We start from the raw sequence: 13,771 nt of genomic DNA on the forward strand, positions 1-13,771 counted from the left end.
GTATTTATAACAGGAATGAAAAGGGCTCTATGGAAGCTTCAGAACCACCAGATTTTATCTGAAAAAGATGCACTCCTTTATCAACAACTTTTGAGATGCAATAAAAATACAGGTGTTGGAATTCTCAAAACTATGGTGAACTTGAAGTTTAAAAGGGAGGAAGAAGTCTTATAGTCTGTTAGATTTCTGCAACTTTTGTTGAAGTTGGTTGGCGTTTGCTCTGAGAAAAACCTGAATTAGTGTCCCTCGTCTCTGGGAAAACTACTGGTGATTCTCACGACATTCTAGTCCTCAGACAGCATGTATAGCCTTCTAACCACCTTGGGTAATGATCTTCCCATCTGATGGTTAAACCCACAGAAATATGGACTTGGTGAGAACATATTACACTAGAAGTTGTAGCTTTGTATCATGCAAGAAGTATTAGGTCTAGGCAAGACAATAAAAAATGTCATTTTAATTTCTTTTGTAGGGATTTGTGTGAGCACTTTCAAGGAGGCCATACCTCTTTCTCCTTCCCCATCCCATTTCTCTTTCTCATATGTGCGTGGTTTCTTACCTGGAACTTAAGTCCTCTTGGGTTTATTTTTCAGGTGGTTTCTGTTTTGTTCATCAGACAGATACTGCGTGCAGTCAGTTCGCAGGTTTCTTAGTTACCAATCTGTGCAAACAGTCCAGATTCTCTGCATGATAACTGACTTTGAGCAAGTCTATAGACAGTGAGGGACCACTGAATTATTTGTAGCCAGCAATTGCTGAGAAAAGGAAGATGCAAAGAGAACAAGCAAGAGAGTCACATGTGAATTCAAAGCTGAATTTGTGGTTTCATGCAAAATGGAGTGCTAATGAACTTGAAATGTATGGTTTTGCACTACCGTCTGTAAATCACAGCTCAGAAATCCAGTGTTATCCTTCTTGTCTAATTTCTGCATGCGATAGGGTTGAGAACCAAGCAGTGGAGTAGCATCAGCTAAAGTTTGGGATAGTGATATGATTCAAGATGCACCTAGGTAACTAACAAGCTATCTGGAAGAACTGAAATGGTTCAGTGGGAGAGGCAGTTAATATTGCAGAATGCCAAATATAGGCATTCTGTAAGTATGTTTTGACCCTGAAATGACAATTCCAAAATGTTCAGATGGTTCAAAAATGTGCTTCTAGTACTTCTAGTGGCAGTAAATAACAAGATACTGAATATACTGTAGGTTTTAAATAGAAATGCTATTGTTTTGTTTGCCACAATATAAAAGCTATAATTACATGATTCTTTCATTTTGCAGTTTGACTTTAGCAGAGTACCATGAACAGGAAGAAATTTTCAAGCTTCGATTAGGACATCTCAAAAAGGTATGTTCTTTTAATCATGCCCAAACCCATAACAATTATGAGTGTCAAAATGAAGAGATAGGTTGTTGAGAGCTGTCTGATTAAAAAAAACTAATACTAAAATTGCTGTACCACTTTATGCCTAATAGTGGCCTTCCTTTTGTTTCTGTTTATACAACTTTTCATAAACACTGGGATTACAAGGAAGCAATAATGAGTTCATCCAGTGTAACACTGTACTGGTTCCTTAAATCCTAAGAGTGCTAACAGTGATGATTTCACCAATCCTGATCTTCCCCTTCCACTTTCTGAGCTCTCATTTCAGAGCTCAATGAGCCAGCCAAGTTTGATATACGGGCTTTTTATTTTTGTGGTGGTGTTTTTTTGGGTTTTTTTTTTGCCTTTAAAAAGGCCCAATTCACAAGCATTGTACTTCTGAATTAATGTAACATTTTCATCATCTTCACTATCCCCTTCAGTTGTTACCAGTTGTGGTATTACTTACACAAGAGAATATAATTTTCCTACTTTTATGGAAAATCTGTTCTCTATGTCTTAAATTATTTTTGAAGTCAGATATTTTTATCTAGTCTTTGACTTCTGAAAAAACCTTTTTCTTAAACTCCATCATTCTAATAAATCCATGTAGTGAGATCATTATTATATGAGAAACTATTGCTCATTCAAGCAAAGATTTTGAGGAATAGCCTGTAAAATGGAATGGCAATTGGTGCAGATAGAAATACCTCAACAAGAGTGAAATAAAAGGACTTACATGTGCTGAGTAGTAGTTCCCGAGTTGTTGAGTCAAAACAGGTTGTAGTGTTTTTCCCCCTGAAATATTGCAAGAGTCTGTTTCAAGCCTGTTCTCTTCAAATGTACAAGCCACCTGTTATAAATTCTACTATAATAAACTGAACTGGGCCCCTTGAGAAAGCTGCAGCTGTTTCTAAAGAATATGACAGGAAAATACTTGAATGTGTAGTAGGAAATCTGCATATAATTTGCTGGCACTAGTGAAGTAGACTGCCCACATTGTTCTTCATTGTTAATCGTTTAGGAGCTCCAGCTTCACATGAAATTCTGTTAGGAAATTCAGTAGGGTTTTTTCCATGCTTTAACTTTATGGAAGTCTAATGGAAATTTCAAATGATAGGTGAAATAAACAGTTACAGAGTTATTTAATACCAGGATTTTGGTTTCACCTTGAGCATCAGTGCTGGAGTACTTTGCAAAGGATGTAAATTGACTAAATGCCAGTGGGGAAATAAATGTTATTCTTAACAAATCATACTTGAGTATATCTGAAGAAAATAATAAAAATACATTCTTACATTATATTTCTTATGTGTAATACAGGTTTTGTCATTAACTAAGAAAACAAATTTTGTTACCTTCGTTTTACATGGCTGTATTTCTTCCCTGTGCTTCTTTGCTATTTAATTTTTTTTCCTTCATTCCTTCAGCATATGCTGTTTTGCTGACTGCTCCTCTTCCTTTTCAGTCTTGAGATGCTTTTCTGGTGCTCTTATTTTTGATGCCCTGTACATGCTGCCACCACCAGTTTTCTTTTCCTACTGCTACCCAGGAAATTCTTTTCCAGCTTGTTGCTTTGGTCCTGGAGAGAGGCTCTTGTTTTCTCACTTCCTTTTATGTAGCAGTGACCTGAGGCAGCTAAGCTGGTTCATTCTTGCTTAAAGGTATTCACAGCCTGAGTGTCCTAAATAACAGCTGGAAACAATGCAACCAGCCAGTTCTCTTTGGACTAACATTGGCCTATGAACCACATTTTGAGAACCACTGAATTGCATAATATATGAACAAAAAGGTCCAAAAGAGGCATAACTGATGGATTTTTTTTGTTAGCCTTTGGGAAGACCATAGACAATTGTGTGTACAAGTGTGTGGCCTTTTGTGAGGGGAGAAGGACTAAAATTCTTTATAAAGCACTACTGGGTTATGAGGAACTGCCTGCCATTTCAGGGTGTTTAACAGAGAACTGCAGGGATGTGTCTAAATATAGAAGAAAAAAAAAAAAGACTTTAACATTATATAAACAGGAAAACACCCAACTCTTGACATTGTATCTTAGGAAAAATAAATGGTCCACCCAGATCCGCTGGCAGATTAGTGCTGCTTAGTCCAACTTTTAAATTACTAGAAATTTGATTTTAATTTCCTCCATGGAGGTTCATTTCATGTCTTGTTTTGGGATGAGAAATTTTTACCATCATTTATAGGGATGCTTTCAGGATATCCACTGAAATCATCTAGTCTAGACTCCACAATTCATTGGATATGTGGTCATTTCATAGGAGTTTTAGATCATACAAATACAGTTGTTGTTTCAGGATAGGGGTTTATCAAAATACTATATCATTGTGGCATTTTCTCTCTATCTTGCTGACTTGTGCCTCCATCCCCTTTTGCCATGGCTTGTTGCCCTGTTGCTTTTACCAGCACCACCATGTTGTGCAGAGAATAAATTGGAATGGTAAACTGATCTAGCTTCTTTCAAAAAACAAATACGTTTGGTTTTTTTGTGGTGCTAGTTTCTTTTCTTTCTTCCTTTTTTTTTTCTCTTAAAGAAAAGATTGATTAGTATTCCAGTTTGATATACCATGTGGCTGTGCAAAAGGCTGTGCCAAAATAACAAGAGGTGATGATGGGTACTGCTACTAAAAAAATATGTATCAGATGCCAGGCCTTTTTCCTTTTCAGCTAAAATAATTCTGTAATTGTGAGCTTTCTGATATGGACTAGTTTTGTCTCCCCTTTCTTCAAATTTTCAAGTTCTAGAGACACTAACTTTGAAATCAGTATAACCCTGTCTGCAATATCTTTCAATGAGTATGTTTCTCAGTTTGAGTACAGACACATAGGTTTCCACAAATCAAGCATCATTAAATCTTTATGATTTTAGAGGACCTGAAAAAATAATTATTTCATTGTTTCCTAATGCATAGCATAAAGACGAGATAAAATTAAGTGCTGAAATTAGTTAAGGAATGTGCTCCTACCTGATATGCTTCTTTTGAAGTTGTGCTTAAAATCTTATGCAATACACATTCTTCATTTGTAATTTTAATAAGACACAAATGGGAAAATCTTTTCAAATTAGATTGGTTTTGGTGTCTTGTATCAGCACCTTAAGAATGTTTCTGCTGTAACGATGTGCTCTTTTATTCTTTTACTTGATTTGCACTTCAGCCTTAAAATATTTTACATGTCTTTTCTTAATCTGTCGGTTTGTACAGAATCTATAATTGCCCATATCTCAGTTTTTTCTTTTTTTGTACATCAATTTCAGACCGCTTCCCAGATAATTTATCTCCTTGGCTGTGGTACAAAACCCAGCTGCCTCTCATTTCAAATAGCATCCCTACAGTGCAGAACAAAACCATGAACATCCCATTACCTGTGGGTTCATGAACAGAAAAATTTCTTGAAACAGGCTTTTGCCTTATCTTTCTGAATTTTTCTGGCTTTAAGAGAAAAGCAATGCTTTCTTCTAGTTCAGCAGGGTTTTGTAATGTAATGTTCCTCCATCACCACTAGTATTGATGCAGGGGTAAAAATACCCTTTTCAAATGGGAAGTAAATGAGCTTTTATATTTCCTTTTCATTTGCAGGAGGAAGCTGAAATACAAGCAGAACTTGAACGTTTGGAAAGAGTTAGAAATCTTCACATAAGAGAACTGAAAAGAATAAATAATGAAGATAATTCACAGTAAGAGTCTTTACAGTCTTAATTTTGCATGTCTGTTTTTAAAGTAATTTTCTAATACCACGTCTTACCTATAGAAGTGACTTGTTCATACATTCTTTTTGGTTTTCTATGTTTATATATGTATTTTAAACCCAATTTATTTAAAGTTAACTAAAATTTCTTACAATTTGGTAAATTTATTAATGTTTTTGTTGAATATACAAGAAAAAACATGCCTACACAGCTTATAATGAAGAACGGAAACTTGCTAGGCCTTATTACTAAGCTGAAAAAACCACTTGTGAAATAACTTAATGCAGTTCACTTAGTTGATAATAATGCAAGAAAATGGCAGGGAGCTTTGATGCACCAGCAGCAATTTTGTGCTGCACTTAAAATTAGTTTTGTGTTTGTGGGGCTGTGATTTCATTCCTACTAGGTATAGGTACCTAGCAAGAAAAACCTTATTATGTTGTTACTTTGTATTTCACTTTGAATGACAGTGTATCACAATGTTAAATTGCTACATAATATGAAGTGGTTCTGGGTAGTTTTGAAAGTAATAATTAAGTGACTTAAAGAATTAAGTCTGTTTTCTTTCAGCTGGCATTGTTGCTGGAAAGGAAAAGAGCTGCTTCTGCCTCTCCCTGGCTACTTAGCCCTGTTTTCTTTCACATGCTTGCAAGGATATTTCTTTACTGAACCAATGCTGGAAATTGATCCAAATTAAAACCAGCTCCTGTGGTTTACTTTTCTGGATTAATTTTAATCTAGGATCAATGTCCTGGTCTAGTTCTTTGCCCAGTTGCAGAAATATCTATGCTGCCATGAGGAGAGAGGGCAGTGCAAGGGTGGAATGAGCTGGGGGAAGGACACGAGGGGACTGGACTTCTCACTTTCTGCACTAGGAAATGTTTATGAAACAGTAGCCTTAAGTCTTCAGGATTTTATTTTATTTTTTACTTTTTAGGCACAGTAGAATTATGCATACACTAAGACTTTTAAATATTAGAAGAAAAAGATGTGAAATTGTGCCTGTTCTGATGGTACCTACCATGCAGTAATACAGAAAATTTTTTAACCATGTGACTTTAGTGCTACTTGATAGCTAAATTGTTTTGGGTTTTGGATATGAAGAATAATGGGTGTTTATACTTACATACTGATACTTACAGAGTATTTTCTTTTAATATTTTTTTAAATAAAAATCACAATATTAAATGTCCTACAACAAATTAAAAAAACAGACAACCTGTTTTAAATCTTCAATGTTTGCACTAGAACAGGTGTAGGTTTTTTTAAGAAAGGATCCTTCAGCAATAAGGAATAAATGGCACAGAAAAATGACAGGCTTTGACTATGAACATACTGCATATGTGGGGCAAAGAATGTCCAAATTACAGTCAGAGTTGAAAACAGTTACAGGCCATGGACAAGCAGAATAGTGCAGCTTCACTACTCACTGTCTGCAGTCAATGCTAAGACATTTTATGGTACAAAATGAAAATCTTTAAACTGTGTTCATGTTTCTGTGGGAGTTTAGACAGGTATTTATGAGGTGGCCAAGCCACAGCTTATAGTCATAATGTAGAAGAGAGAAGCAATGGAGAAATAATTTAGGTCTGTAGCCCCTGCTCTTTCCTAATGTGTCTTGGTGATGTGGCTGTTTGGTAAGGGAGACAGTTTTCAGCCAAGGCAGCTGCTGGATTCTGGCTCAAATCCTGTTGGGATTTCTGCTTCCAGCTGTGGTGTAAAGCTAAGCCCATTTTCTTGTTCTGGCAACAAGTCCATCTACCCTTGGTAAACTTGTGTGTCTACAACTGCACTGGAATAATGGGACAAGTTAAGAGTGTAGGTTAGGGCTTCTCTGTCTGGCTTTGGAGCCCACATGATGTTGGGGTGCAGGTTCTGAGCTGTGCAGAGCCACACAGAGGAGCAAAAGCAGTGTGGAGAGGGAAGGTGGCAAGATTGGCCCACTAAAGGTGCACATGTAATAGAAAGACCATGAAAAAAGAATTGGGCTACTGGTCATATGACATCAAGTGCCTAATAATGCTGCTTCTAAATTTGTTCTTCTTCTACACTGAATACATTAATTACTGTTTATGGTTTCTTTAGAAAAATATTTAGCATTGAAATATGTATCTTTATAGTGAATGAAAAGGAAAGCTTTATTTCTAGAAGGGCCACAGTAAACAAGAATATGCATCTTCTCTCAAATACTTGACTACCTATGACCATACTTACCAAACTGTAGAGAATATGGAAGGATGGGATGAGTTATTGGCAGACTTGCCCTAAACTCTCCTTTAAAGTTTTCTGTGGAATATAACTGGCAGCTTGCCTTAGATTCTTGCCTTGTCTTATTGTTGTACTAAGAATGTGATGAATATTCAGATCCCATCCCCCTGATTGGATGGAAGAATGTATTTTGTCTTCTATATATTTTAGGAGAGGGAGTATAGTCCTTTTTCTTGGTCCGGCAGCATCATTTTGTATTTAGAAGAAATGTTTTCATTTTGCTTTTGCTTAGAGTGTGAGCAGATAGTTCTTCCTTGTGTTTTCTCCATGTTGCTATTTCTGATTTAACTTCTTAGTGTTATATAAAATCTTTTTTTAAATAAAAGAGGCAGTAATATACAACATATCTGGTCATGTTTTGTGTGAAATTGGAAGAGTGTCCTTGTTGTCTGTTCCAGAAAGATGAAGTGTTGAGTCTTCTCTAAAATTTGGCACAACAAAGAGAGATCCATGTATCACATGTTTAAATTTAAGCACACTTTTCTTATCCTCAAAAAAAAAAAAAAAAAAAAAAAAAGAGAAGAATAACAAAATGTTTGCCAGGGTTGGCTGTTTTGATGACAGTGTTGTGATAGTATGTGTAAACTAAATAGTCAAAGGGTACTGGAATTGGTCGTGTTGTACAGTTGTGTCATAAGGTTTCTTGTGGTGTAATGTTGCTCAGCATATTGTGTGTTGTTTCTAAGAAGAAAGCTTGATTTGATGAGTAATATTAAGAAATTTACATTTTAAATGCTACTTGTATACCTTAAACAGAATAAAACCTTTTTTTTTCCTTTCAAGATTTAAAGATCACCCCACATTGAATGAACGGTATTTGTTACTCCATTTACTTGGCCGAGGTGGCTTCAGTGAAGTATACAAGGTAGAGTTTAAGTCTGATAAATCTGATTTTTGAGCCATGTACATTTAATTTGGAGGGGACAAAAGGGGATCTAATTAAGTAGAAGAATTGTAATGGGTTGACCAGACTTTGATTAACCTGTGGAGGGGAGGTAGCATGATGGTAGCCTTGTCAGTAGACTTGTGAATTACATACCAGTTTTTTTCCTCACTTTATTGGGTGTTATTTTTATCAGTTTTGGTTATAACTTTGCCATATTCATGCATTTCTTTTTTAGGCTTTTGATCTTTATGAACAAAGATACGCTGCTGTGAAGATTCACCAGCTTAACAAAAGCTGGAGGGATGAAAAGAAAGAAAACTACCACAAGTAAATATTAATTACTTATGCTTCATGTGTTAAGCTTAATAGCATTTCATTGATTGCGGAAGGTTAATGTATCCATCTTCTTTTAGACATGCCTGCAGAGAGTATAGAATACACAAAGAACTGGATCACCCCCGAATAGTTAAACTGTATGACTACTTCTCCCTGGATACAGATACGTAAGTAGAACTTGGCAAGGATTTCAGTGCTGTATATTAGATAAACAGAAATGAAGAGTATTTGAACAAAAATAACGTATGCTCTTGCTTTCAGCCAAAACGTTTTAAAAACCCCACACTACTTGCAGCATTTTGTCTGCTGAATATTACAGGCCTTCTATAAGGTGATGAAGAGAGGATTTTGCAACACCTGACTGGCATCGAAAGGCTGCCATACCTTAGACAATTTTCCAAGACTAAATGACACCAGGAGCATTATTAGCCTAGGTGTAGCCCCTGGTGACTGGGCTGCACCTCATTGCATGAAATTGTCACATCTTACGGGATAATTAAGATATTTTGATTTTGAGAAATGTGTCTACTATAAATAAAGAGGCTTTTCTTGATTTCTCATCCATATGGATGCATTCTCTCTTTTAGTGAGTATGAATGTTCTGATTTGCATCAGTTTTCACAAGCTAATAGTTACACCATGTGTTCTATGAACAATTTCATTCATATATTTTAATATTCAGGCAGCCATTCTTAAACTTGCCAGAATGAAACTAGGTTGTCATGTCTGTTTCTGATTGTGCAGTATCATACATTCTTTCATTTGTCTCTCTAAATTCTACCCTAGGTTTTGCACGGTTTTAGAATACTGTGAAGGCAATGACTTGGATTTCTATCTCAAGCAACATAAATTGATGTCAGAGAAAGAAGCTAGGTCCATTGTAATGCAAATAGTAAATGCACTACGGTATCTCAATGAGATCAAGCCCCCTATTATACACTATGATCTTAAACCAGGTAAGTGAAAAATGTTGTGATTGAAAATGTAATTTATTTTGTATCCTTTATTTTGTTTGTAATTCATGCCTGAAAATGCCGGAGTTATCAGGGCATCAGTGTGTCAGGGTTATTGTAAACAACTGGAAAAAGTGTGTACTTCAGAATTTCATTGCCAGAATCATCTGCCTTTTCTGTGGAAAATGTTTGTTACAACTTTACTACTTTTCATTATTTTGATTTGAATTTGTAGGAAAAAATCATATAGCTAGTAGCTACATGCAGTGGTAGTTAGCAGTATAAACAGATAAGATCATTAGTAGGCTCAGTCCTGTCTGGTGGTTGTGGAATGCTGATGTGTAATTCATTTTTCCCATATGTTTTTTTACACCTGTAAATATGTAATCAATCACCTTCAGCATCCCAGCATAAACACTCCAAAACAGGACTTTACAGAGGGTTTTCTTTACAATGAATAATAAATACTGTTATAAGCAATATTTGTCTTGATTCCATGGCCTTTGTTTTACCTTTGTTTATCTTGCATGAATGATGTTTATATTTTTCATGTGCTTTAATCTGCTATGCTTCCAAGTGTGGGGTTTGTAAAGTAATTCTTAGTGCCAGGCTGTTTGCTTTCTCTTCTATAATAAACTGTTCACACAGGTTTCTCTTGTTTTATGAAATGGTACAGAATGTATTTTTAGTCTCATTATTTTTTGTTCTCAGAGGAACTTCATCAAATAATTTTTGTACAAATTATTTGTACAACTTTACAAATTTTTTGTACAAATGTGTACGATTTTACAATTTTTTTGTACAAATTTGTACAATTTTACAAATTATTGTACAACTTTAACACATGGAGTAAGATTTGTAGGATTGCAGCAATTTCTTGGCACAATTTTGTGGCATATGCAAACCCTGAAAATTGTAATGTGGGTTCATTCTGGCAGAAGAAGAATGAAACTTATTTGTAACTAGTATGTGCTGCATTCTGATGTTTCCTCACTCACTTTGCTGTTTCTTTGCTGACCAGCCAGCTCCCAGCTGAGAGAGCCATTTCAGATCATGGTGGTTAACCTAGAGAGTTGCTGAAACTGCACAGGAAATTGTCATAGTCAAGTTTCTCTAGACTCGAGGATGTAAAATTGTGTTAAATATATCTCAGTTGGTTCAAGCATGGTGCTAATAACACCAAGGCTGTGGGTTTGGTCAAACTATTTTATGTTTCTGAGTCTTTGTTTCTGTAAAATTGTCACTTACCCTTATGAAGTTAGATGTTCTTGAGAATTGGGCTGGTTTTGAAAGTAAAGCATTCTGTTAGCTTTTTTGAAGTAATTTTCCTTTTTCTTTTCCCTGCATAGGTAATATCCTTCTTGTAGATGGAACAGCATGTGGAGAAATAAAAATTACTGATTTTGGTCTGTCCAAAATAATGGATGATGATAGCTATGGAGTGGATGGAATGGATTTAACTTCACAGGGAGCAGGAACTTACTGGTAAGGCATGGTTTGATTTTGCTGTTTAGACTTTGGATCATTGTTCACATTTTATAAATGCTGTCTTATGAAGCCAATTTGGAGAGACAGCTAGGATTAAAAATGTTATCATGGATGACAAATAAAAGTTTTTGCACAGTACAATGATGTTGATATCTCAATAGTTAGAAGAATAACATAACAAGAAAAATAAGAGAGTGTGTGTGTTACTTATTTATTTATAAATATGTATAAATAAATAAATGTAGAGATGATCACTGTGATTTAGAAACACGGTTTCCTCTGAAAGATCAGGTATTTAATCTTTGGCTGCTGGTGGTTGAAGACATTTGACAGAGCTATGATGATTAAGTGTGGGTGCTTAGTACTTGGAAATTGTAGAACAGGGATTACCAACAGGTAATGTCCTTAGGACAAAAGAGTATTCAGTCTTCCTAAAGGTTAATGACAGCTCAGCAGCTGTGATTTATTTTTTGTGTGCTTGCATGCTTATCCAAAACACTGGAGTTTCAGAGCTGCCAAAGCATAGGAATGACAATAAGCATTTCATTGCTTACAGAAAATCTGTTTTTAGAATTTAGTCCCTAAAGATGCAGATTCTTCATGGCAGAGTAGCTCTTTGAGCCTGTGTGTGCTGGCTGTGTCAAGGTGGGTGGATTAGCAATCCTGTACTGGCCAGGTTGTTACAAGTCATTTGCTCTACAGACAAGCCAGTGTCATTCCCATTTGCTTTGCACTTCTTCCCATATTCAGGAGTTCTATGTAATAAAGTTTTTGCCTTCTTCTATGGAGTTTTTAGAAAAGGAAAAACATACTCTTCCACAAATACCTCTGTGCACATGCTGTGAAAAGATGATTACTCAAGTTGAAGCATTTTAGAATCATTAGGCTTTTGCTACTTTTTTTATGCTTTGCCTATTTAAACACGAATTTAAATGTTTTATTTTAGGAATAAATATCAGAAAAAAAATTGGCTTTTGTATTTCATCTATAATGCTTCAGGCACTAGTGGTGCTGTAAACTTAAAAGTAAAAGAAGATCTGTAATCATTAGAGATTCATGATGAATCTCTGCATTTCTAATTTGTGCTTTCTCTGAGCCCAAAATCTTCATTAGGGAGGGAAATATTTACAGTGAGTTTGAGGTTGGGAATGAGTCTATTCAGACTACATTGCAGAAACTGTAAGCAGCATAGCCCTGGAAGGGATTTCCTCAGTCACTTGGTCCACTTACCTACCTTCCTAGGCAGTTAGGTTACATAATCTCTTTGATAAACTTCTAGATGTTTATATTAAATTTAGTTAGTATTTTGGCCCCAGTAATCTGATTTGAAGTGTTTTCTGTAACCTCAGTTCTCTGATCATTAGAAACCTAATCCTCTACTTTACAGACTGTATATATCTGTGGCCAGTTTATACTTGTTCGTTCCTGTGCTAACATTGTCCTCCTTCAAGCAGGTTGTGGCCCCTTTCCAGTACTTGCTGCTTGGTGTTTTTGTAGCCTTCATTTTTTTTTTTCCTTGAACTGTAGACTGTCCATTCTTCAGATCATTTTAGTAACCTTCTTTGCATTTGTATCACTTTAAGATCACTTGTCATGATTGTTGTAATAAGAATTGTAGACAAGTATTCCAGAAGAGAATTTGTGATACTGTTTAAAATAGTTGCATTTTCATCTCATTTTTCTGCCTATTTCCATTTCTACAAATGTTTATTCAAAGTTTCTATTTACGTCTTATATGTTGTTGATAAAAGAGTGCCTGTTCTATAGTTGCCCTAAAAGTTTCTTTGCCTTTTTCAATTTTAAATGTTACAGTTAATAATACTTGACTGCACTTAATACATTTGGAAGATTTTGTTTGCCTTGTAAAGGAAGTTCTATTTCATTAGTTATTCTGTAATTCAGAAATGGCATGGGAACTTCTTCAACTTCCATTAAGTAAAGTTCTCTTTCTGCAGCATATAGGGACTGAAATAACAATCACTTTTGTCTATCATATACCTCTGTGGGTAATGTAACCATTTTTACTAAAAATTGGGTAAAAGGTCTTGAAGCCATATTTGCATTTTCTTTGATTCCTAACCAGTTCTTGCTGTAAAATGCCCTATTTGGCTTTCATCTTTTCTTGCTTTGATAGGTAGCCTCACATTTAACCTGGGATCCCAATTAAAAAAAAAAAAAAAAGTGATAATTAGCAGTTTAGGTAAAAAAATGTTTGTATTTGTGCTTGTGTGTGTGAAATAAACCCCTCTATTTGACTAACTGTACAAAAACTGTAATATCAGTTTTGGTGAGTTGCAAGGTGTTGGAATGCAGATTGTAAGGCAACTGTACAGTTGTCAAAAGCTCAGAGATGTGTAGGTGAGATGTTTGTACAGTTTGATAATTGAGCACATTCTAGTGATGCCAGACTCACAGACTGAAATGCCTGCTTTGTTTTCCAGGTACTTGCCTCCAGAGTGTTTTGTAGTTGGCAAAGAGCCACCAAAGATTTCTAATAAGGTTGACGTGTGGTCAGTTGGAGTAATCTTTTTCCAATGCCTTTATGGTAGAAAGGTAAGGAAAGCATTAGAAAATCTAAAGAGTTTTAGTGTAGGTGCCTGTTCTCAGTAGGCTGTTAATTCCCTTCATAAAGACATGAATCTACGTGGAAAGTTACTTCTGTTACTTTTTGGTGGTGTACATTGATTTTGCAAAAAAATTAGAAAATCTTCCTGGATTTTATTTTTACTTTTTTATTTGCGGAATAGTTGGCAGTTTGTATTAACACTGCAA

General features: G+C 35.5%; 1 protein-coding gene across 3 annotated transcripts in view; it reads left to right on the forward strand.

The window, feature by feature from the left end:
- TLK1 (tousled like kinase 1) overlaps positions 1 to 13,771 on the forward strand; it is a gene marked incomplete at its 5' end in the record, with an annotated part of 67,774 nt that overhangs the window by 49,187 nt on the left and 4,816 nt on the right. For all 3 annotated transcript variants that reach the window (XM_083864716.1, XM_083864715.1, XM_083864717.1), the window contains 8 exons: positions 1,281 to 1,347; positions 4,959 to 5,056; positions 8,120 to 8,201; positions 8,458 to 8,549; positions 8,636 to 8,725; positions 9,345 to 9,514; positions 10,861 to 10,996; positions 13,441 to 13,552. In XM_083864716.1, coding sequence (XP_083720842.1) covers positions 1,281 to 1,347; positions 4,959 to 5,056; positions 8,120 to 8,201; positions 8,458 to 8,549; positions 8,636 to 8,725; positions 9,345 to 9,514; positions 10,861 to 10,996; positions 13,441 to 13,552 — 847 coding nt within the window. The remainder of the gene's footprint in view (positions 1 to 1,280; positions 1,348 to 4,958; positions 5,057 to 8,119; positions 8,202 to 8,457; positions 8,550 to 8,635; positions 8,726 to 9,344; positions 9,515 to 10,860; positions 10,997 to 13,440; positions 13,553 to 13,771) is intronic.

The sequence above is a fragment of the Zosterops lateralis genome (assembly GCF_965231275.1).
Source record: "Zosterops lateralis genome assembly, chromosome: 7".
Taxonomy (NCBI): domain Eukaryota; kingdom Metazoa; phylum Chordata; class Aves; order Passeriformes; family Zosteropidae; genus Zosterops; species Zosterops lateralis.